General features: G+C 40.9%; 3 protein-coding genes across 4 annotated transcripts; 1 reads left to right on the top strand and 2 right to left on the bottom strand.

Annotated features, from left to right (window-relative positions):
* Positions 1 to 10,747: 10,747 nt before the first annotated feature.
* Positions 10,748 to 12,524, top strand: LOC6526106. The gene is made up of 4 exons (XM_002101887.4): positions 10,748 to 10,877; positions 11,331 to 11,584; positions 11,666 to 12,040; positions 12,191 to 12,524. The coding sequence occupies exons 1-4, from the start codon at positions 10,850 to 10,852 to the stop codon at positions 12,440 to 12,442; spliced, it is 909 nt and encodes a 302-aa protein (XP_002101923.2). The 5' UTR covers positions 10,748 to 10,849; the 3' UTR covers positions 12,443 to 12,524.
* A 653-nt stretch (positions 12,525 to 13,177) lies between these two features.
* On the bottom strand, positions 13,178 to 14,386 carry LOC6526105. 2 transcript variants are annotated; one of them, XM_039377284.2, is made up of 4 exons: positions 14,204 to 14,386; positions 13,642 to 13,959; positions 13,444 to 13,581; positions 13,178 to 13,221 (listed from the first exon to the last, which is right to left on the bottom strand). In XM_039377284.2, the coding sequence occupies exons 1-3, from the start codon at positions 14,262 to 14,264 to the stop codon at positions 13,469 to 13,471; spliced, it is 492 nt and encodes a 163-aa protein (XP_039233218.1). In that variant the 5' UTR covers positions 14,265 to 14,386; the 3' UTR covers positions 13,178 to 13,221; positions 13,444 to 13,468. The 2 variants fall into 2 exon arrangements, with proteins under 2 accessions (XP_039233218.1, XP_002101922.1); XM_002101886.4 differs by lacking the exon at positions 13,178 to 13,221 and having other exon boundaries at positions 13,380 to 13,581.
* Positions 14,387 to 21,172: 6,786 nt separating this feature from the next.
* LOC6526104 (probable cytochrome P450 6v1) lies at positions 21,173 to 25,391 on the bottom strand. Its single transcript, XM_002101885.4, has 3 exons — positions 23,742 to 25,391; positions 21,897 to 22,715; positions 21,173 to 21,589 (listed from the first exon to the last, which is right to left on the bottom strand). Exons 1-3 carry the CDS (start codon positions 24,207 to 24,209, stop codon positions 21,314 to 21,316), a joined length of 1,563 nt encoding a protein of 520 aa, XP_002101921.1. The 5' UTR covers positions 24,210 to 25,391; the 3' UTR covers positions 21,173 to 21,313.
* Positions 25,392 to 25,785: the final 394 nt, after the last annotated feature.

Genomic DNA, 25,785 nt, shown 5'->3' with positions numbered 1-25,785 from the left:
TGGGCGAACGGGGCGGGGGTTAAACCATATTTTCCACCCACTTTTCTGGTTTTTCCTCTGGTCGACCGTCTTAGCCCACCAAGGGTTGCAAATCAAAACGCGGTTTGCTGGTTTGTATTTCTGGCCAAAGTCGTCGTAACTTTTCAAGCATCTCCGCGCGGGAAAGAGACGGGTAGACGGGTGCAAGCGAGACGGAGACAGAGCCAGGGATGTGGGGTTAAAAATAAAACCAAGACAGCAACGCTCGACATTAAAGAGTTCTCAGCGCCATTATTGACACTTGGGTGCACCGAAAAGAAAAACACAAGCGAATTTGAGAATTCTCTAATTTTTACATATGTACATACATTTAAAATTATAATTAAATTAATTAAAAAAAAAAACACTACTTGTTTCAGTGAAATGTTTTTGGCATTCTTGTAAAAATCAAATTTAAGACTATAAATAATTTTAAAGTAGGAGAAACCTCTTTCGTATTAAATTATGTAAATAAAAACACGACTTTTTGTAATTTTTATAATTTAACCTAGTTAGTTATATGAAACGTAGGCTTATAGTAATTTTGAGCAATGTTTGGGGGGTTCACACCCCCCGCACTCCATATCCCCCCATAAATTGTAGCCCCTCTTACTGGAAGTTGTCAAGTTGTATGCATAATTGCCTTGAATTTTTATGCCCAGCTTGCGCAGTTTTTTACGCTCTCTCTTCGCCCCATCTCTGTCGCACCCCATATGGCCGTCTCTCTCTCTTGGGGCTTGGCCTGCCCGGCACTGTGGGGTTAAGCCATTTGTTTGCCGTTCTGCTGTTTGTGTGCAATTTTAGTTTGGGATTTTCGTGGCATTTTTGTGGCCTTTTGTCTGGTTAACCGTGGTTGGTTATTGGTCAACACAGAAAGAGATGGGGCGCTCGAGTGGAAAGAGAGGGCATGCGAGGAGGCGAGTGGGTCGAAAGTTTGTCAATGGAGTAAACCGCTAAAAAAATATTAACTTGACCAAAAATGCTTGATTAACTCGCGTCTCGATTTAAATACGCACTTTAAATCAGATTGCAAACAATGGAGCTCTGCTCTACAGTCATACATACTTATGTATGTATGTATGTATGTGAATACGTATGGCAGGACATCAGGATGGCTATAATCGATGTACACATGTCGACAAATGGGCAATGATGTTGGACGAAAAAGGCTTCATTTTGAATTCGATGGGATATGTAGACGCAAGAGTATTATCAACGGTTTATGGGTCGGTTAACTTACGTTCAAAATTTATATATATTTATAGACAGCATGGACAATCGTTCTAATAACTGTGTAAATAATTGTATTCAATCTTACTTTCCCAGTTTCCGGGAATGTAGTCTTTTAATTAATCAAGATAAGTAAAAAAAAACCAACATTTCGTGTTCAAATGGGTCTGTAAATCGGAAGGGGAACTTATACCCAATAAAATCAAATAACACCCGTTTCTAACACCCTTACTTTATTTACTAAATTATAATATAATTCACAATATATGTAAATTAAAAAATCCATCTGCATATAAACTATTTATCATTTTATTACATCACTTTCAATCAGTAATTAACCCATAATTACTTTCTATTCAACGGCCCTCAACAAACTGCTCGACTTTTTTACACCTCAACCGCAGAAAATAGAAAGAAGGACACTGGGCGAAAAAAAGACGATCAGCGTGGACAAAGGACGATCGAAATTGTGGCTAAAAAGCCAAAGCCAAAGGACAATGGGCCGCATCCATAAAACGCTTGCTCCAGTTTTTTGACCAATTTTTAGTGCAGTTTTTTGTGAGGCCATCGTTTTTTCTATGGTCCAACAAAGGCGAGGATCTCTTCCAGCGAAGGACGAGGGATCCTGTGCAGCAATTATGCGGAAAAGCAGAGCAGGAATTTTCAACTTTGCTACAGTTTTTTTTTTTCTCCTCGCCCTCTGTGCTGCTTTATGGCCGGCTTGTTAAAAAAGAATCATAAAAATTATTTAGATCTAGATCAGGTCCTCAGCGAGGACCTCATAAATCTACTAGGCTGACCTACAAATGGCGAAATTCCCAGAAGCCGCAGGACTTGCGTAATAATTTGCATTTTTTCTGCGCCTCTTAGAAAGAATTTTTTGTGTGCTAGCCGTGGGCCTACTTCTCTTTTTGCGCTGCTTCATTCATGGGCCCATGAAATTGGCCTAAAAATTACCTAAGAAGCGTAAAACGAGAGCAGCCATAAAGGACCCTCGGGCGTCCTGCTGCGTTGATGTCCTACTTTTTTGCATGTTTTTCGAGCAATAAAAATCCTGTCGTCGAGGATTTCCGAATTTTTTCGCCCTAAAAAGATTGGAGGGAGCCGAAGATTCGAACTAATTGAGGCGGGTGGTGTGCGTAGTGCCTCTTTATGATGGATTGATCCCTGAACGACTCTCGCCCCTCGGCTGACCTCATAAAAATTTCCAAAAATAGGAAAAAAAAACAATATAAAGAACTTACGTTGCTCGACCAAAAAATAGAACACTAAAAACTGGTCAGAAACTGGAGCAGATACAGCAAAATTGCCATACCTTTGTGTTTTTTATTTGTATTTTTTGTTATTTTTTTTTTCTTGTGTTTTTATTTTGTATCCCTGCCAGCGCCACCTGCTGTTTATTGCCAACATGTCGCGATTTTTTCGTACACCAGAAAAAAAAAGGGGGTGGGAGTTCACAGTCTAACCCCCAAAAACAGTGAGCTGCTCGTTAGGAAGGCTAGAAATAATAAAAACAACCAAATCGCCAAAAACAACAGCGGCAACCGAGGAGGAAGCGGCGAAGGAAGTGGGGAACTCTTGTTGTGTTAATAATTTGACATTTTATTTGTCAAAAAGAAGAAATCTGCGGGGCAAACAATCAAAAATGGCAACACTTGGGCTATAAAAAAATAAACAAAGCGCAAGGAAGGAAAGCGGAAAATGGCAAATGGAAAACCCTGCTTCCACCAGACGGCGTGAAAAGTTTGCACAAAGGGATTTATGACAGTAGTCAAGTGGGGCAAATGTGCAAATTCGCAAAATACTTCATCAAGAGTTGCGAAAGTCGCGCTCCTAACATTTTTTGCCAATTACACAGCACTTAATCGAGATTTCAAATTGCCAGACATTTAACAAAAGATTGCGCAGGGGTAAAGCACCAGTAGTCTTATAAGTAAACTCCTTAAATTGGCAACAATTGTTAGAATCTTTTATAGAAAATAAACAATATTTCCACTTCTAATCTGTTAGAATGCACAAAATCAGGAGATCCCTATTAGTCTGAACAAATTGTTATTGAATATAAACAAATCGGCGCATAAAGGTAAAGTTTTATAGCCATTCGGCATTTGCATTGACCCTTCCCACAAGCCAAAACCAAAACTGCTCCCCACAGACTGTTGAAAATGAACCCCAAACGGAATCGAAGTGCTCCCCCGATAAGGCGCATAATCGCTAAAAATTCTCATGTTCATGTAATTTGTTTGGCATACGAGTTGGGATTGGTTTCTGGGTTCTGGGCTCTGGGATGGGGAATCTGAGCTTTGGGTTTTGGGGCTTGGGTTACGGAGGTGTCATAATATATGGACACCGATTGCATAAGGCACTTCGCACAGTCACAGGTGACGGGGCTGCCATTTCAGTGGTGGTTTCCAGGGTATAGTGGGGCATGAATGGTGTAGGGTATAGTCGGATATAACTTTGATAATGAGTATCCATGCAGAAGATGATTGAATTGTGTTCGTTATAATCAAAAGTTTAGACAGTTGCCTGGTTAATACATATTTCAAAGTCATTATCTTGTGTAACCAATATTGTTCATTATTATCATTTTTATTCAATGAGCTGTATAAAACACCCTTCTATTGCATAGTTCTAAGTGTATGTCTACCATTAATCCGAACCAGAAAATAGTTAGGATCGTATAAATTGAAAAGTAAATCAAATGTTCTTAAAACAGGGTATCCCTAGGTCTTCAAATACCGTGCAAGTTTCAAGCTCGTTTGTATGCTTAGCATGATTACATTGGGCTACCCCCAAGTCGAGTTCGTATGCAAAACGGTTCGTGTTCGGTTGTTGTTTATTTATTCGCGCCTCCCGTTGCAAAGTAATCCTTTCCGGGGCTGCAAGTGCTCAACTGCCATTCCCCCCTTTTCCATTTCCCGGCTTTCCCGCTTTCCCCGTCAGTTTCCGCGTGCAACCTTTCTTGGCCCTGTTTGCTGACATTTTCGCGTTTCGGGTTTGTCAGCAACGTCCTTGCCGGCTGTCATTCCATTTTGCATTCACAAGGAGCCGCGGCAAAAGTGGATGGAAAATGGGCGGAAAATGGGGGTGAAACTTCGTGGCGGGTAGGGTTTTGGCAACACTCAAGCGGCACAAAAGGTGATTGCGATTGCGAATTCCGTGGACGTTTTTATGGCGCATTCAGTAAACCAAACAATTGCCAAACTCAAAGGCAACTCCTTCGGGCACTGCAAAAAATATCTGTTTATATAATGCCACATGCCAATAACATTTTATAAACATTTTATAACCCTCCCCATATGTTTCTGAGAATCAATTAATTGTTTTAAATGTCTAAATAGCAAATATTCATAAATTTAGTCCAATACTTCAGCATCTCTTTAATGGGTAAGTTCCCGACTTATTTATGGAAATTCGGTTCGCAAATGTGTCGATTTTTTTCTCAGTGCCCTCACCCACTTCTATAGCCAAGCACACACCTTCATACCTACCATTGTTGTTGACTTCAGAACTCAACTCTCAACTCCGCGACAGTTGAACATTTTTCGCCAAAACCGAACAACAACAACAACAGCGCCGGCAAAAAGGACAAAGGGCAAAAAAGGATTTGCTCGGGCATGAACACCCACACCCCCTTCCACTCTTTTCACTTTTTTTTTTGCAAATTTTTATGGTTTGTTTAACAAAACGCAACGTTATATAAGCGGCAGTGGAGTTAGCCGGAAAACAGGAAGGGAAAATAAATGGAAGGATTGCAAGGATGGAAGGGATTGGCAAGAGTTAGCGGGAAAGTGTCCTTGACTCGAGCGCTCTCGGGAAAATAGGAAAGTGGCAAAGAAACTGTAAGGGAACTGTAGGGAAAATCGCAAAATTAACTCGCATATTCCGCGGAAATTTGCGTTCATGCAATGTTAGCATCTTCTCTTCAATGAAAGGATAAGAGCTCATTGTTTCCTAGCGTTTCGTCAAAGGAGTAATAAAAGTGGCAAATATTTCTTGAAGGTGAGTAAAAGTTGGATTCTTAAGTAAGCATAGGCAAAATGGAGAATACCAATTATTATCGTTTCACATATTTTATAGAATTATCATTATTGTCCGTTAAGTAGATAGTTTCCTCCGAACCAACTAGTTTATAATTTTAATTTATTTAAAAGCGACAATTGCGCAACTCTACTAAATTGAATAATTCCCAAAATCCCATCCACAAGTCCGTTGAAAAGGTGACCAGGAATGAACTTCAAGAAGGAGACAACCCATTTGGACCGCTGTCAACTGTCCGTCAGAGTCAGAAAAAGGACCTCTTGTCGAGGTCGGGTATCATTAACATAACAGCTCGAGTTAGGCCAGCGTTTCGGCACCAATCCCAATCTGCTCGACATCCCATGTGGCAGCCTTGAGTGGCCACTTGGCTTTGGCACTCATGTAAATCGACACAAATCGCTCGACAAATTTGCCATAAATCCGTATCATTTGCCCAGATTCTCATTTCGCCAAATGTCAAATGCACATTAACGAACACACAAAAACACACAGTGCCAGTTTTGATGGGGGTTGAGGAAAATGCGAAATGGGAAACGTTAAACGTTAAACGGGAACTCGGAAAATCGGGAAATCGGAAAATCGGGTGGGGGGGAAATGGCAATGAGCATGAGATTGCCAAACACCAGCACACCCGGAAAATCGGACAACGTCGGACAATGAGTGACAGGCAGATTGCAAAATTGAAAATATGACAACAGAGGATCCCCGTTTTTGGGAAAAACCCGCTGCTTAGGGCGCTCTCTCGCCGTCCTTTCACAATTTTCACAATTTTCCGACTTTTCCTTCCTTCCTTCCGGCTATGCCCTGCTCCTGGCAAAAACTATTTGACAGCCAGCCGAAGTTAAGCCCGATTCCCAATCCCGAATCCGATTTCGATCCCATCCATCTGACCAGCCGACAATTGAACATATTTCGCTGACATTTTAATTAATTTGACACTCGGTCCGGAGGTTTCGCTTTGGTTTCATCTTTTTTCGTGTGTGTGTGTCCTGGGGTTTTGTTTTGGGCGAGGGGGGATTACGCGGCATTTGCCGCTTTTCGCCAGTTGCAACATTTAATAAAACTTAATCACCAAATTAAATGACAGCGGCGGCAGTTTTTGGCCCATTCTCAGAGGTTTCATGGGGTTTTATTGGCGGAAACAGTGAATTCGATTAAACTAACGCTGGCGATCAAAAATACTTAACCGATTCGTATGGTTTCTATCTGTATTACTTAAGCCAGCAAGTAAGCAAGCAAATTATCTTATCTTCTTGTTATATCGAACACTTTAATAAACATTTTTTCTCAATAGCACATATGATACTTTCCCTTATGGATAAATGGATAAACAAAGAATGGGAAACAATCACTCTTTAGAGTAAATACTTCTTATTTTTTATTATCAGCATCTTTCAATTTTACTAATTCATAGCGCAAAAAACCGATTGTTCCACAGATTTTTGTTCGATTTGAATGTTTTGAAACTTCCCTAATCGCCCCGCCTCCGTGACTCTTCCCAATCTTTCCAATCTTCCCAAGGCGCGTCCAAAGTCGACTAATTAAAACTAAACCCTTTTGCGCGGTACCCACCCATAGAACCGATCGGGATTTAGGATTTAGAATTTGGGATGTGGGATGTGGACTCCGAGCTCCGAACTACGGAGTCGGACTTCGGGCGAATCAGCCGCGTTAATTGCCGAGTTTTAGGACGCGTAGAGCCGAGCGGAACCAAAGTAAGCCACACTTTCCGGAAAGCCGGACTAGCGGCGATCCTTGGGAGCGAAAGTCAAACTGAAAGTCAAAGGATTAGGAGTGCGGAATCCTGAATCCGGGGATCACTGGGCGAAAGGGGTGCGGCTGTGTTTTCAAAATACTCGTAAACAAAAATCGCAAAACTGCAAGGGGCAACGCCCAGGATTTCTACATGTTGACCTAGTTGTCCTCCTACGTTTTAGGCACATGCGATGTGAGATGTGGGATGTGGGACTTCGGTTTCGATTTTCGATTTTCGGGTGGGCGAGAACCAGGGTGTCCTTGCTCGCGACCGCGGGGGCTGCCTTAATTGCCTGCAACTAATTATGAATAGTGGCAAAAGGAGTGAGAACCGAGCCGGGAAAAGGGAAAAGGGAAAAAGGGAAAACTGTCGAGAATCGGGCCGAGAAAGGAGTATGGCACTACTGTTTGTCCTTGCCGCGATTGTCGTCATTGTTGTTTGCAATTGTCATCTTTATAGATGATGCCATTGTCCCTTGGCCGCCGGCACCCGTAAAATTCGGCCGGATTAGTGGCGTACAGCTAGCGAAAGGATTAAAACGAAATTAGACGCAGGTAGGCCGGTGCGGCAAAGTCGTCAAATGGTGAAATGCTCAACTGCTCAAATGGTGAGATGCTGAAAATCGGGAAAATGCGAGCCCGAACTGCCGCCGCACTGGAGCTCTCGGTTTCTCAAGGGCTTAATTGAAATTAATTATGCGGGGGCCCCTTAAAATTGCGACCTGTTCAATTATGCATGCGGCAACTTCAAGAAGTTTTTCACACCCTTTTCTGCCGACCAGGCGACAGGTTCACATAATTAATGCAGGCGATAAGTAAAATGAAGGGGTTAAGCATGTTTAAGGAACGAGTCGATAATAGCAATACCCTTTTTTTAAAGTCGGTGTTCATTTCCGAAGTTAATGAAAAGAGTAAGTTTCAGCAAAATTTCTCCATCTTTAAACGCTAACTTTATTTTGTATAATTACTTGTATCCAAAGTCAAATTACTTTACATTTCAAATTAAGCTTTAAGTAAGTAAGTGTAACAACAATTTTTTTTGTATTTTCTATTTATTTTAGTTGGGTTTCTTTTCTTTATATCTCTAGTCTTAACTTTAAGAAAACGTAAAATAATGCAAATTCATTTTCAAATCCTAATAAATATCGTTTAAGTAATATATTCATCATTCAGTTATTCCAGCTAAAAAAATGTATGAGACCAACGATTTTAACTAGGGTATAAAAGTGCCAGACAAAGAGTCCCCACACTTCGTCCTGTTTTTTTCGGGGGTGTCGTGGGATTTTTCAAGGACAACTCGAACCGCATTACGAACCTTAATGCCAGGCTTCTGCAGTTTTTCCTTTTCGCTCATAAAACGCCGCTTAATGCGACTCTTGTCAATAATCAATTTTCGCTGAGCCGCCTCGCCTAATAATGCCAATTTATTTTCATGGCTGGAAAAAAGCGCAGAAAAGCGGAGCATCCAATGAAACGAAAGGGGTTGCAAAAGGGGTTTTGCGAGGCCCAGACACACGTGAGCGGAAAATGCCGGCAATTTATCTGTTTGATTTTCAGATATGCCGCGTCTAAGTCGTGGAAAAATCGCTCCAGATAACCGGAGCGACATCCGCATGGGAATCAGTCAGGGGGAATATGCAGAACATACGTATATGTTTCCCTAAATCCGCATCTTTACCAGTCAAAGAAATGCATTAGGGAAGGGAAATTGGGCATGTCGAATGGGCGTAGCTAAAGAAAATATAATATGATACATTTCAAAAAGGTTTATACACATAATTGGTGTGTCTCGTGCTTTTTTCACACAGCTAAACATGATTTTCAGATTTTCACGAATTTTTCACGAATTTTCAAGTGCCTCTTTGAGTGTTTGCTGGCTTTCAAAGGAGCTGCAGTGGTTGCCATTCATGAAAAAGAAACATCTTCATCGGCAGTTTGGCAGACCGGCAGATGCCACCCAAATTGGCCAAACTCTTTTGTGGCGATTTGGATTTGGCCATTAACTAATGGCCTGAATGGAGGACAAAGCCAACGCAGGTGGCCCTGCACCTCGGGTCCATCGAGTGTTGCTGCTCTTGAACAAGAATGAATGCCAGTTTTCTGCGCTGGCCACACACAAGCGGAAAACTGAGAGCCCAAAACAAACACACACACCTCACCTAATGACAACAATTAGGGCAGCAGGAACTCGCTTGGTGACTAAACAAGATTTCCCCCGGACTTCGGCAGGACGGACACTCGACAACATAATCAGGCAGCCAACTGCCACGTGGGGTGTCCAAGTGCTCAAATGCTCAAATGCTCAAATGCTCAAAATGGCAACGAAATCACCAGGACGTACATACATACATACATGCACAAATGGCGCAAAAATTGCAGACACTTCAATTATGAGTTGGGTAAATATTTTTGTGCAAACAACGCAACAGGATATCAATTCACTGAAGCATTATCAAAATCTGCCCATGTGCAATGTGAATAACTCAATTTGACACAAAAGTCAATGGATGAGCAGAGCCGGAATCCAAGGAAGCCACCCCGGAAGCCAAGGAAAACAGAAAGGAGCTCGAGGACCCCGCATTGTTTTCCAGATCAGCGGGGAATCCTATTTACCCGTATATGCAGACTTTTTTTTTTTAATTTTCACTAAGGGCACAGGCAGGAGAAGTTGTCCTTTTGGTTAAGACGCCCACTATAGTTTTAAGCACTAGGAAATATGTGCAAACATATTTTTATTCGATATACAGTATTAATAATTCATAGCTTTACCCATAATTCAATAGCAAATCAACGCCAAACTAGATTCAGATAAAGCAAACAAAAATATTTGCTTGCAAAATGTGTGCTGGCAAGAATTTCTACTTGAGGCTGGTTATTGAATCAACAAACAACTACTTTATACAATTGATATTTGATATTATTTTTGTTCGCAAATTCGTTTCACTATGTCGGCGGCAAGGTCTTTATTTTTTGCGCACACTTTTTTGGGCAGCTGTTGTGTTGGCCTGCTGCCTGTAGTTTCGGCTAAGGATTTTTGGGATCGACATCTCGGATTGCGTAAGCCATAAAAATCCAGGCCAGGATCCTTCTGCGAACAAGGATCTTCGCGTGTCAGCCTAAAAAACTGGAACTGCACGCAACTGGATGGAAAAAATGAACACAAAAAAACGTGGCACAAAAAGGATATATCCACGCGTCATAAAAAGGCGAGGAAAATTCTGGTGAAAAATTGAAAATCTCTAGACAACATTACGCAAAACGCAATCGGCGAACCGAGACTGTAAATCAAATAATAAAAAATCGCCGCGAACAAACAAAAAAATAACGAAACTTGCCTTGGTTACGGTGAGTCTTGAGTTCAGTTTTTTAGTTCTGTAGCTCAGTTTTTTCCTCGTCAAATTACGGCGAAAAAGCGACAGAAAAAAACGCGAATTTTTTTACGACTTTCGGATCGGGATTTATGGCCCAGGTCTAGATGATGTAACCGTAGTATCCTCTGCGAAATCGCGTATCGTAAAATGTGCGGCTGCTAATGAGGTGCTGGATGCAAAGGGAGGGGTATGCAAGGCTATTACTAGAGACCACAGAACTTCGATTTAAATTAAAAAAATGATAATGGGTAACCCTGAGAAAAATAGTCACCTCTTGTTAAATTATAGTTTTGAAAAATATGGGTCAAAGGAGCCATTGACTTTTCTATCCCCATTATACACGTTCGTAGGTTTCACATTTAGTCACACCAGCTGAATTCAGATATATCATACAACAAAATTTTTTAACCAGTTTTACATTCTGCAATAATATGTTTCGTCGTGGATTAAAAGCACTCAGTAAGTACGAAACAGCTAACGATATATAAGACATAATGCTATATACCACCAACGACTTCTCTGATTCATAAGAAGGCCACTACTAATTACGCCTAAGTTTTATCTTGCTGAATTCCCAAAGATTCTGCTCCTAATTCTTACCTTTTGTTTGTGCAATTGATAACAGTGTCTAGTGCGTTGGAACAGCGCCAAATCTTTGATTGCTCATTTTCGTCCATTTTTATCCAATTTTTTTACTAGGAATATTTTTAAACATTTTTTTGATTAAACTTTGGTTTCATGCTTGTATAGCACCCATTGCAATATATTTTTACAAACGGAAAAGAGTTGAATTGTAAGCTAATCCATTCTTGACATAATAATATGATAATATTTGAGTTCCAATATACAACTCTCTGCTAAACTATAGATTTACACTCTTAAGAATATGGAAAATATTATACTCTTTCTCAGGAGTCCGACCTTTCGCGGAGTCGATTAGTTTTCTTTGGCGCAACGTTTCGGGAAATTCCTGGAGAAGGGCAAGGTTTGCGCAGCGCCCGGGCATAGCTGCGAAAAACGAACTCTCTAGCTGCCCAACACTTCAGAGAACCCCAACCAATAGTGTCGTCGATCAGAAGGCGGAGAATCCTTATTCCACATTCAAAATAGACCACGATCGCGTCCAGCAAATGTGGCAAAATTCCAGAATAGGTGCCAAAGAGCAGGTGTGTTACATTGCCAATCAATTGCTTATTAATTATGTATTCATTATATTGTTAATAATTGTATAATAATCCGCAAAGCAGAACAGCCTCCGTGGCTATCAGCCTGCCAATTCCGACGTGAATTCCGAATCGGAAGAAGTCATCAGTGCCATGGACAAAGTACGGCGCATTGAGGAGCGGCGCAAAATCCAGAACAGGATGCGCTCCCTCCTGGAGGAGCAGCAGGAGCTCGACAGGCGGATCCAGGAGGAGCAGGACCGTGCGGTTACGAGGGAGGTTCTCGTCGAGCGGGATCCGGCCAGGAAGCATACACCCAAGGAGTACACTCCTGTCCGCAATCCGGATAATTGCAAGCCAAATTCCTGGGTTTCAGCAACCGTTTTGGCGGCCACGGGCAAAATGCAGCACCACAGGTACATGCAGACTCCTCCCAGGATAAGCCCAATCAAGGTGGAGGTGAGTAGTTCCATCAAATAATAGCTCATTATATTAGCTCTTATGGCGAGTTCTATAAATGCCTGCATTAGTAACATTTGTATGTACAAGTATAATTTCTATGAAAGCCATCTCTTTGATCATTGCTTTCTTTTCCGAATCAATCCGCAGGCCGAGAGTCAATCGCCGAGCAAATCCCCACCAGATAATCCGGCGAGCAACAACACTTCCGGCCAACCCAATCAGACCAAGACCACCGATAATATGACCCATCGTTCGGAATGGACCAAGAGCATCCTGGAGTTGCACAAAACGCGCGCCGAGGAAATGGACAAGCTCCGATCGCTGAATGGATACTCGAATCAATCGGCCTGCCTGAAATTGAGTGAGCTATCCGCTCTGCGCAAAACAAGATACCGCTAGGCTATGCAAAATGAATTGGAGCCCATCCATACTTACTTTTCGGAAAACAAACAAAATTGTATATTTTACATTTTATACTATTTTTAAAAAATATATTTTTGGATTAAACAAAACACGCGCGTTTCCTTGCTTAAAACCATCTCTTCAGATATGAAAACCATGTTTTGTCTTCAGCCCGCTATTTTTATACATTTTACATTTCTTTTATATATTTTTTATATTTTAAAAAAATATATATTTGGATAAAACAAAAATTCACGAATTTCCTTGCTTAAAACCACTTCTTCAGATATGAAAACCATGTTTTGTCTTCAGCCCGCTATTTTTATAAATTTTACAATTTTTTATATATAGTTTTTATATTCTTAAAAAATATATATTTGGATAAAACAAAAATTCACGAATTTTCTTGCTTACTTCTTCAGATATATAAACCATGTTTTGTCTTCAGCCCGCTATTTTTCAGAGGAAAAAATTATACATTTTACTTTCTATACCATTTTTAAAAAATATATATTTGGATTAAACAAAAAAATTCGCATTTCCTTGCTTAAAACCACCTTTTCAGATATGAAAGTCATGTTTCTTGTTCAGCCCGCTATTTTTCAGAGGAAAAAACTATAAATTTTACAATTTTTAAAAAATTTATATTTGGATAAAACAAAAATACAGCCCGCTATTTTTCAGAGGGAAAAATTATAAATTTTACATTTTATACAATTTTTAAAAAATATATATTTGGATAAAACAAAAACACACGCATTTCCTTGCATTAAAACCACCTCTTCAGATATGGAAGTCATGTTTCTTGTTCAGCCCGCTATTTTTCAGAGGAAAAAACTATAAATTTTACAATTTTTAAAAAATATATATTTTGATAAAACAAAAATACAGCCCGCTATTTTTCAGAGGGAAAAATTATACATTTTACTTTCTATACCATTTTTAAAAAATATATATTTGGATAAAACAAAAACACACGCATTTCCTTGCATTAAAACCACCTCTTCAGATATGTTCAGCCCGCTATTTTTCAGAGGGATTATCCCAGGGGTCACGGAAAAACAACTTGGTAAGCCGCTCGGTTATCGCGAAAGCACTGGGCTCCGGCACTCTTAGGGGTCTAGCACCAGCGACATCTGAAAGAAACAGAGAAGTTTGATCAATATAAATAATATAATATCCATATAAACTCCTACTGATTTTTCCGAGCATGGGCTGCTGTACGGGCGCGTTCCTCAACCGGGCACTCTTATATAGCTTCTGGGCACTCCTGGCCAAATCGGTCATAGACTTTCCATACCGAATGAAGGCCGATTTCACCTCGTTCCTCGCGGAGACCGAAACACTGCGACTCACCAGACTTACGGCTGTTGGAAGGCGGTCACCCGCTAGTGGACCATGCCCACATCTCGCTGTCGTCTCCACCGCCTTCTTTTCGGCGATTTCAGACTCGTATTTTTGGGCGGACACGTTTGGCTTAGCCAGTAAATTGCGTCTAATGCTATAGGAACACACTGGAAAAAAACAGTTTTGGGTAAATACAAACGAAACATGTTTATATTTCTATATTCCCACGGCATAGTTACAGGTTATATGGGTGTAAGTCATTAACTGGCTAATCTTATGATTACTTAAGTATTATCAATTACTGTACTGTATGGTATGTGTTTTTCAAGTACTGTTTACTAAAGTGAACTGATCACCTTCGCTCAAGATAAAATCGCATTTAACCCATTTGCGAATCGTCGAAAAACTTACTTTGCTGCACGCAGGGCGTTATATTGATCAAACAATTGCGTAATTTATTTTGCGACTGCATCGTTTACTCGGAATAATTTTTATACAAATTTTTATAGAAATACTATGTAACTCACTGTAATTTTGTGAGAGTTCTGATCTTACACGACTGACGACGAAAAAAACAATGAAGTTGTCCTAACAAACAGCTGCTCTAACTGGCCTTAAAATCAAGGGGCTCTGTGATGAAATAATATACATAATTTGGAATCTAAAAGTTATAAATAAATTAAAATATAATCAAAACAAAATATCACCTGCTGATTAAAACTTGTCTAATGTACATTAGTATTTCTATTGGGACGCCATTTTAGGGAAAGAACTTACATAGTTAGACTTAGTTACTCAATGGGAATCTATCGAAACGACCCCTAAATAAGTCCCTATATATAAATGGTGTTGGAAATGTGGCTCTAGCCAGAAATGGAAATATCTCACTCAAGTGATCCCGGACTGCGATTCCAAATTTACGGGGTCTAGTGCCGTTTGACACAGCTCTCGATGACCTTGCATGGGGTGTGGATATGGGGAACAACCCCTAAATTGGGCCCGGGGCCATATAATTAGTGTAATTACCTCAACAGCCTACTAAATTCGAGAAAAATGCAAACAAAAATTAAGAAATCACAACATTTATATCCCCCTGTCAACGAGCCCCGCTTGCTCGTTCGATTCCGTGTGCAACTCTAGGACAATGAAGTCCTTTGGTCCTTTGGTCCTTTGGTTGCTTTGGCACATAGAGTCCCTTGTGCGCCGGCACCAAACAATTGATGCCGTCTAATGACAGGGTGGATTGCAGTTTTTCGTTTTTCGTTTTCGTTTTTCGCTTTAATTCCAGTGCCAACTTCTGTTCGCTCTTCCCCCAAAAGAGAAACTAAAATGGTTTAAAGTCCGCTTGGCAACTTTGCAGTTTGCAGTTGCATTGTCAGGACCTCCGGATCGCCTGGTTATAAATTACGTTTGGCGGGCAACTTCCTTTCGGGATGCCGGTTTCTATTTCTGATCCACCCTTTGCTGTCCTGATGATTGGCAAAAAAAGCAAAAAGCGAGCCAAGGATGCATATGAAACGTAGTCATTAGTGCCGTGGTCAATGCAAAAATGCCAATCACGCTGAGGTACAAATGTCCTGCCATGTCCTTACGCCCAGTTTACACGGAATCCCGGTAGTCAAAGAAAATATTTTGGCTCGGCCATAATTAACGCCTAATGAAAATATTTTGAGTCGGCAGCTCTTTGAAGTCGGCGGAACACACACGTGAAATTTTAACTAAAAAATGTAACTGGAAAATTTGTTTGAAAGCAGAAAGGAATCGCTAATCATGCCGGCAGATAAAAACAAGTGGGTGTGCCCTATATGACCCGTTACTTCTTCCATTTTAATATAATATAAACAAGTTTTATTTTACTGCATGTTAAGATTAATTAACTAGGGTAAATAAACCGGAATTGTAGAATATGAAAAATATAAATCAAACATTTCAGCTGCCTGCAAAACTGATTTATTTTTTTTTTTTTGGGCTGCAGTGCCTACTAAGTTGGTCATTACACGACTAAGTAGCAACGAAAACAAGCCACCCAAGATGGGATGAGAAGTGAAGTCAGCGGGTAGGAGATATGAACATGGTCCATGGCACAGATGGAGGGTTTTCGCTGGGCGGTGTCGATATTGTCATCAACACATAACTGTCAACTTTTACTATCGTTCCAGGGGGTTGCTCCTCGAGATTTGTAGACGCGGTGGTTAAATTGAAACCCAGGAGCGGTGGAAACAGTGGCGGAAAAGGGAGGGTTTTCAGCCCGCTGGCAAATGACCCAAAACTGAGAGACATCATCATTAGGGCATCAGAATGGGCAAAAACCAGGCAACAGCCATGAATATCCGTGAAAAATCATCATCAGCAGTGAAATGCATACAAAATGAAATTGAGCAATGTTAGGTTTGTGTGTATTTATATACATAAATATATATACATAGATATATATGTACATATACAATTCCCATGGCCAACTGACATATTTTATGCATTTGGCATTTTGGCTGAAGTGGCGGAATCAAAGCAATTGTTCGCAGGGCAAATAACAAACATAAATAAGTAAATGGAATGCTGCATAATTTATGCATTTAATGTAAACAGACAATTTGGCGCAGCTTTTTGAACAGTAGTAAAGACGGAGCGCCAAGACATGTAACGAGGATATAAGGTTACGAGGGTCGTTCGAGGAGTTTCGAACTTCATTTTCAAGGCACTCTTAAACGGACAATTGCTCACGGCAAAGTGGTTAGTAAAGACTTGATTAAAAATTTATTTATATAATATATATTTTTCCAGAGGCACATTTATACTAGCTAGATATTTTTAGATTATTGGGACTAATAAATTAATACAAGACCTAGACGTTTAATTTAAAAATGCATAAGATCTTTATAATATATAGTACATTAAAATACTTTATCTCTATATACCCTATCATTCCAAGTCTGGAGTTTTGATTAAAGTAGTCAAACAAAATTCCAGCTTAATTTCATGGAAAAGCAAGACTTTCAAGCTTTAGGAAAAGCTGTAACTAGCAAGTGGAAACACAGTAAATGAGAACTTCAATGCCTCCCCTCGCTAGTCCGCATCCAAAGATGATTTTTGCTGACAGCCGACAGTCAGCGCCGTGTCAGAAATCAGAGGCCCAAAAAAAAGCACCCAACAAACGAATGGAATAAAGAAATGCGAACAAGGTCCTGGGGTGGAGAACGAAAAGTATAAAAAAATATACAAGCCCAGGACGATGAGAGCCCAGGGAACTGGTAACTGGTAACTGGGAAGTGGGAACAGGGAACAGGCTCTTGATGAGCAAATCAGGGCCATGGTTCATTGATGTAGCAAATTGGAACTTCCTCTGGGAGCTGCGATGAAAATAATGATGAAGACGAGCATGAGGATGAGGTTGAGGACGAGGATGGCGAGTCCTCGAGGAAAACCCAAAAAGCGCCAGGTAAAAAGAGCCAAAGAGCCAAGGCGGAAGTATCCGAGAGATACGCATGGTAATGTAACTGATAAACGAAGCGTAGAGAAGTGAGGCTGCTTCTTGGGTTACATGACATTCCATTATCCATTTCCATGATCCATATGGCCATCCCCTTCGAATTAAGATGTGAATCGGAAAATCGGGGAATCGGGAAGGCACACAAGTTGCCGCATTCATTCATAAATATCTGTCGCATCTTTTGTGCATCCCATGAGTTTGAGTTTGTTTACCTCACAGATACACAAATCGAGTTACAGATTGTGCGAAATGTGCGAAACGATCCGCCAGATGAGCTCGTAAAACGGATTCCGGCCACTTGTAAGGGATATCCAGAGAAACAGAACATCAAAGCATCGTATTTATATCGTAAATACTCCAAACTTTGTTGCAAATACGAAAAGTTATGGCCTAATAATGAGACAAAATACTAATATTTCCGATCGCACGCATACATTGAGTAAACTAAGTTTAAAACAGTTCTTGGGAATAGAAACCTGAGAGAAACACATGAGTGGCTGCCTAATTAAAATGATATTTTTTCCCATATTTCTGGAACTCACCTTAAATAGAGTCATAAACAATGAACCCTCATTTATAATCATAATTCCGTTGGCGCTTAAAATTTGTTTGACAGTCTTAATTGGTTTTGTCTTCGCAGATCGATGAGGATTGTGAGGATCGATGCCAACTGGTGGATGGTGAATGGTGAATGTTGAATGGTTCATCGTGAGCAGTGAATGGTGGGTGAATGGTTAATGGATAATGGTTAACGGCTAATGGCAACTTCCGCCCGATCGACTGGACATGTGCATCCAGTGTTTTCTCCCTTTTTTGAGCGAGTAATTTGGGCTCATTAAAATGGTTCCGAAGTGTCATTCCCGAAGAGGGCAAACTCCGCGACATGTGGGAAATGAGCTATAAAAAACCTATACATACATATATGTATCTACATGTGCTGGGGCACATCGAGAGGAAATCGAGAGACAATAGAATTGCGGCGGTAATTGTTGGCGTTGGTCATGGTGAACCGTAACAACAGCAACTGTCAGAGGGATTCGTCCGAAAAAAAAAACCGAAAATGTTAGGGAATGGGAGCCGACAAGTGCAGGGCCAAAAAAGACACGTGCGTGGGAGTAGGGGCTCTAATTGGGTCCAAGAACTGCGGACTGCATTGGAAAAAATTCACTACTTATTATGTACTTATGTATGTTTTAAGTTGTATAATTAATTTTAAGTTGTATAACTTTCTTTTTTATTCTAATCTTCTAAGCAAAGAATTTTATTCTTGATTAGCTTTTGATCTTATTCACAATATTTAATTGATTATTTATATATGTGCATATGCATGTGTTACCTATTCATTTACATTTAATCAGTCGCCACTCAGTACAGGTTTCTTTCTTTCGGTGCACAATAACATCTGGGTTGTTGGTTCACCCTTTCGGGAATGCACTGTTTGTTGTTCCTGGGATGTTTGCGTAGGTTTATGTAAATTAGCCCAGGTCGATGGGTCAGCGGAAGGTCGGGGGCGCAAATGATTCCCAGAAGGCAACAGCAACTGCAACTGCAACTGCTGAAGGAGGCTGAGTGCAACTCTTTCCCCTTTCATTCACTCCAAGCGAAAAGTAAATGTTGAATCCCAATACATACACTGCACAAGAAAGTTTACTAAAAATGTAATGTGCTCATTACTCGGAGGTTGTACACAGACACGAATTTTATACGTATAAGCATTGTGTTGGTATCATATTCTTGAAATAGTTTAAAAACTATGCTAATTGCCACTAAATAACATACTTTGGAAATTAGTACTCGAAATGCTTCAAAAAATGGCTAAATTTATTAAATATAATTTTATATAATAATAATAAAAGCCATCAGTAGTTATATCACAATTCTCATCACAATCTTTAATCTATTGACTACGATAGTGTTTGCCTAACATATCATATCCTGTCTAACATCGTTATTTTTCAGAGCAACACATATTTTTGCGCGGTGTAGCTAGCTGCAATATTTGCTCTCGGAACTTTATGACATTACATTTTACAGGAGGCTGTAATAAAACCCTTTTAGCGGCGTGCGCGTAAGGACCAAAAACAAGGAAGGCAGGCGGCTCGATGCCAAAGGATCTGATCGGGAAAACGGAAAACAGACCACCCTGACGAGCCGGCCACTGTTGATTTTTCGCGGTCTAATAAAAACTGACCAGCACAGTGGAAAAACGAGCGGGTTGGGTTTTCCCCTCAAAGAGTTGCGCACGCACTTTTCCGAGGAAATCACGAAAACCCTTCGGTTTTCCGCTTGTTTTCCATCCTTTGGGTGTGAGCATTTGCATAACGCCGCCAACGCCGATGTCGGCTTGTTATAAAGAAAGAAAAACCATTAAAGAGGAATTTAGAATACTCAAAAACTAAGCGAATTTTTATCAGTGTAATATAGTTGTCAGCAGCCAACCTACTATTTAAACCTCTATTTAAATAATATTGAAGATATTACTATTTAATATGTATACTATCAATGAGTTGAATATATCAATAAGTTATAGTTTTAAGACATGGGATTAGACAATTCAAAGTTATTATATATAATAACTTTATTTTTACAACTTAATAATTATGCTCATTATTTTCTTGTAGTGTACAGATTAGAGCTGCTACTTGATGAATTCCGTGTAATCGAATGACAGCTGTCCACTGCTGCATTTTCACCGGTTCCAGACAGACGCTGATTACCCAATTCCAACGCTTTGATTTATGCTAATTTTAATTGACCACAAATTAGCTATTTGCAACCGGTTTTTGCACGAAGATCGAACGATCGAGTGAGGTTTGAACTTGAACTTTAAGCTTTGCGGGGGAACAGCAACTGTTTGCCCCACAGCTGTTCTTTATATTTCTCGTTTAGGTTTATAATTTAGTATTATTGCCGTTATTTATTTCCTTGTTCAGCGCAATGTGTAAAGGTGAATTGAAAAATGTTTAGTAATATGTATCATGTTATTTTACTCATACTTCAAATCGCAATATAATATAAACAAACAATATAATAATAAACAATATACTAATAAACCATATAATAATAATAATAAAAATGTTAAAATTTAGATCGCGCTGCTCCAAAGTAATTTTTAATATCTTTTTTCAAACATCAAAAAAAATTTGAATGGCCCACTCAAAATTATATTACTTTATGTTTACGGTTCCAAAAGTTCATCTTGTGGTCACCTTATTTGAAAATCAGCTAAAACTTATAAATAATTAGGTTCTATGCCAACTAAACGATTTAACGTCCAACTTATAGAGTTCGCTTTCGCACTAAGCACTTCTCCGGTCCACTCTAATCCACTGGAACTCTAGACGCCCAGATACCTGAACTTTGCTTCTGAAGCTCTCCAGTGGGCGATGGCAGTGACGTAGACGACGACCTGCTCATCGGATCCGAGACAGAAATACGAAAACGAATCCGAATCCAAAACCGAATAGAAATGATCAGGCCACCGGGCAAAGGCCTCCGAGACCCGGCTGACTGATAAGTTATCAGCGGAACGGAACGCAACGCAACGGACCCTCCCCCGTCGACCCCCTGCCAATAAATATTAAATTCGAGTTCACTGAGTTGGTATGTGGAGAAAATCGCACCAAGGAGTATAAGAGCAAGATCGGGCGTCCAATGAGCCCCAACCTTCCTACACCTTCAAAATAATAGCGAACGGACGGAGAGCGATGCTAATCTCTGAGATGATGTTTTTGAGCCACATTCGAATACTTTATTTTCAAATACTTTATTCAGCTAATATCTCGAGAGAGAATCCATAGTGCTGATACCAAAGAATTAATAGCAAAATGCTCTATAACTTTGGACATCTACAAGTCCATTTCTCTACTTTATCATCAAACAAGCCAGCTGTATTAATGTTTAGAAAAAAAGATCGTAGCACAGTTTATTTGAGGCAGGCCAAAATATTTACAAAAACAATGACGATGGCGACTCTGCTCCCGCCCGCCACGAACCCATAGCGTAATGCTACTGATATTGGATGGGATCGGCGGCTATAAGCAGTCGACCTTGAGGTAAATGCGTTGCTCACTGGCCAGCAGCGCGAACTTGGCGTCGAATTGAATCCGCTCCACGGTGCGGTCGCAAATCTCGACGCGGTGTCGGTGCAAGAAGTAAACGAGGCCCAGCTTTATCTGCAGCAGTCCGATTTGCATTCCGATGCAATTGTGCGGTCCCGCCCCAAAGGGCATGTAGGACATGGGCGCCTGCAGCGCCTTGTTCGCCGCACTGAAGCGCTCCGGGTCGAAACGGTCCGGGTCCGGCCAGTACTGCAAAGAATGCACCTAAATGAGTTACTCTGTTCTTACAATGACTATATATTATTGCCACACTTTGAAATTTTGATCTGTTTTTATCTTTAAGGACATGTTTCATGTATAGAAATAGGAGCATTTGCTGTGGCAGATAGGTGATTAAGTAATAAACGTGTGGCCATCAAAAGTAACCAAAATTAGTCAAAATATACATTAGTTTTAAGATTTACTTTAGGCACTAGGCCCGCAATCACTAACTAGCATTAGGAACTTGAGAGTTTTAGATATGTGTCAAATGCTCGCAAAACCACTGCTCACTCACCTTGGGATCGTGATGAATGGCCAGGTTGGATATGAACACGGGCATCCCACGGCGGGCGTAGCACTCGGCATGTGGCCTCAGCGAGTAGAAGCGCTTCTTGTTGATCGGCGTGCATTCGCGCTCCAAGAGCGGCACGATTGGGTACTTGCGCAGAGTCTCCTCCACGACCATGTCGAGGAACTCCATGCGGGCGACGGCCTCGTAGGTGAGCCTGCCATTGGGATTGTCGGCGAAAGCCTCACGTATTTCGCGGCGCAGGCGCGACTGCATCAGGGGTTGTTTGGCCAACTCGTAGAGGGCAAAGGACATGCTCGCCGAGCAGGTCTCAATGCCGGCTACCTCAAAGGATGCCGCCTGGGCGGCTAAAAAGTCGCGATGGTGCGTAAAGTGCGTCTTGTCCTGCTGCAGATCCGCCTCCTTCTTGAGCGTCAGCAGCATCTCGATGAGATCGTTGCGAAGATCGCCGCCACGCTCCCGCTCCTCGATCACCAGCTGGATGACTCGGCGCAGGAATTCCGCATGCGGCTCCGTGAAAAGTTTTGGCCGCAGCAGCGGCACCAGTTTTGGCAGGTAAAAGATCACAAACAAGTCGATTACTCGACGCACATTCGGCCGAAACAGGTCCTGACAATGTGAGCCGATCTCCGATTGCGTGTTCCTCAGGCTGTAGGATCTCAGTCCGAACGCAATGCTGGCTATCATGTCGGTGTTGTACAGATCACACACGTCCTTGATGCTCACAATCGCTCCTCGCTCCGCGTCACCGCGTCTAAGATCTCGAGTCAGACGCTTCAGATACCAATCCAAGTCGCAGCCGATCTACGGGGGGATTCATCCCAAAAAGGTGCAGAGCAAGCAGATAAGCTAATCAATAAATAGGCATTCAAATTTAGGTTCTAAAACTAATTCATATTTAGCCTAAAATGTGCTGCATTCCTCATATAACAATTAGCGCCTCGATTCAATGTTTGATATACAAGTTCAAGTATGTTCAACAGATATATACAACAGAAAAACCTTAGATATTCAACACCCATTTAGACATGAGATTCAGCTTTGTCATGGGAATTTGCATTATCAGAATGATTAGTCATTTTGTTTTGTTTTACTAAAACGCACACCGTTTTGCGTGCGATTTTTTAGCATTAATTTGCATAGAACATTCGGTTCGACTAGGCAACAATGTAAATTGAGGGGAAAAAAGTTTTAAGTTATAAACATTATGGTTTTTTTCGTAGTAATGCCTTACTTGCTGACGCTTGATAAGATAAGCTGCCGAAGAAACAAGTCGGTAACAATAAACTGGTTCGATTTGATAAGCCCCAGAAAGAAACATGGGCAGTTTGAGACGTTCTTTTATCAGCCACATACCTTCTTTGAGTGCCATCAATACTAATTTTCAATAGTATCAGATATGCCCATTTGCAAAGGCAAACTGGTACTGATACCTATAAAAATATAATTTCTAAATTTATACCCTGTTGCTTGGTGTAAGTACCACACCTCGAAATATCAAAATATAACTACATATGTACAAAAATAATATTGATATAATAATATTACATATATATAAGTAATATTTTATATTATATTATATGATAATAATATAATATGAAATAATGAAATATGATGTCTATAACAAGGCAGTATGGTACTTTTGCTTGTAGTTTAGTGTAGTTCATATCTCTAAATGGAAACCGTAAAATACCCAGTCAAACCAGAGTAAAATAGTAGAGTGTTTTTTTCAATAGGGCGTGGAAAGGTGTGTTGTGTTGGCCAGTGTAAGTGTTCCGAAGGTGTGACGTGGAACTGGGAGATTGCAACTTGGCTGGTTGGGTGACTCACCTCCTCCATCAGCGAGAACATCTGTTTCAGCTTGGCGCCGGCGAAGGCGGGTGCTAAACGGGTGCGGATCTCGCGCCACTCGGGTTGTTTGGCCAAAAATAGCGATAAGGCGCCCATTTTGTCGCTGCGCCCGTCGCACTTGGCGAATCGGTTGGAGAAGCTGACGAAATCCTCGACCAGGACGGTGCGCACCAGCTGGAGATCGCGGATGAGCAGGGCTGGCTGGTGGAATAGATAGATTCCCACGACGGGCTCGTTGCGGAACCGCTCGTCGAAGTAGAAGCGGCGCAACTGCAGCGCAAATGACTCCTCCAGTCGCAGCACCCGGCTCAGGTTGCCCAGCAGGTGGGTCGGCTGGACGAACTTCACTCGCCGGCGCTGCCAATAGACGTAGGTGCGCCGCGACCAGATGAACACGCCCGTCAGGATCGTCACGATCGCCAGCAGGATGTTTGTGGAGTACACCATGTCGGATTCGGGATCTGACGTCAGGTCCAGCGGCGGATGAATCCTGTAGGGATAGCCGGATAGTGCCTTGGATTGGCCGATCTTAGAGCTTTTGTTGCGGGGAGCGTTCCAGCAGTTGTGGCCTTTTCGCTTTTGTTTTGATCGCCTGTTTGTTGTAAGATGCAATGCCTCTGGAGGTTGTGGTTGATTTACGATCGTAGTTAACTTCCTATGTTGTAAAAGTTGATTGCTTTAACTATTATCTTTAATTGTTCTTTGATTTGATATACACATTTCAATTGAAGAATAAGATGGTTATTAGTTTGTTTATTAGGTGCAAATTCAATTGTATTTTCTTTGTAATGATGCTTTGATTTTTTCGTATTTCTGATGTACTTTTTAGTTGCTCAGAGATCTTAAATTCATCGATTCCTTTCTAACTTCTGTTGAAAATCCTTTTAAGCTTCGCTGCTTTTTTTCTCTAAGGATCGTTTCAGTTTCCCAGCAATATTTCTTCTTTGAAGATCGTCCGATAGTCTGTCTTTAACATTTATTTCCAATTTATTTAGTAGACTTTTGAATATGGGTTAACAAAGTGTATTTTATCTGGGCGCTTTAATGATATTTGGCATTTTCCGTTGTTTGTTGGTTGTTTCTGTTTCTGTTTCAGCTTTTGCTTTACTTTTTTTCTTATCGTTTCTGCCGCTCCTCCGCATTGGGCTTTGCCGTTATTTGTTGATTCTCTTTGCCTTTGTTGTTTTTGCAGCTCCTTTTCGTTGCTCTCTTTTTTGCCTATCGTTGTAGTTGTTGTTTGGTTAGCAATCCTCAATTTCCCTTTATCGGGCTTTCATGCTTTTCTCGGCGTCGCGTGTTTTATAAATAAATACTTAACTAATTATATCACATTTAAAACGACAACTACAAAAAAAATGTAAAAAAAAGTGACTAAAAAAATACCACAATGAAGAATTAAATGCACAACAACGCGACGTCAACAACAAATGGAAGAGGCGAAAGAAGAAGAAACAGCCACGCCGAACGGGAAGAAGAAGAGCAAAACGCAGAAAGACAAAGAGAGAGGGAGAGACCAAAGTTGCAAAAGAAATGCGAAAAACCGCGAATACAAATTACAAATAGCGAATTACAAAAAATAAGTCTAAAAATATAAATAAAATCGCTAGCTAGCTCCTCCAAGCGACGCTTTTTAACTGAAGCGACGTCAACGACCAAAGCCCCACGAAGGCAGCGACGTCAACAGCGCCGCTGGCAGAACTGCGACGACGCCCCCATCAGCGTACATATGTTGTTCGTTTGTGCTTTATTTTATTAACCGCAAGTTTGCGGGAGACAAATGAGAGAGGGAGAGATCTTTCGGCGAGATAGTACACAGATACAGAAGAGAGCGCAAAAAGAGAGCTTTGCGAAGAATTTGAACAGTCATGTCAGGAGGCACATGTTCTCGTTCGCACAGTGAAACGCATTTTGGACACTAGTGCTCAAATGTGACTTATTTTATCAAATCCCGTTGCAATCCATTACACAAAAAAAAATTCTTTGTTGTTTTTTGTTCTAAATTGTGTTTGGACTCTCTTTTGAA

Source organism: Drosophila yakuba, chromosome X (assembly GCF_016746365.2).
Source record: "Drosophila yakuba strain Tai18E2 chromosome X, Prin_Dyak_Tai18E2_2.1, whole genome shotgun sequence".
NCBI lineage: Eukaryota > Metazoa > Arthropoda > Insecta > Diptera > Drosophilidae > Drosophila > Drosophila yakuba.
This window is presented reverse-complemented; position numbering and strand designations above follow the sequence as displayed.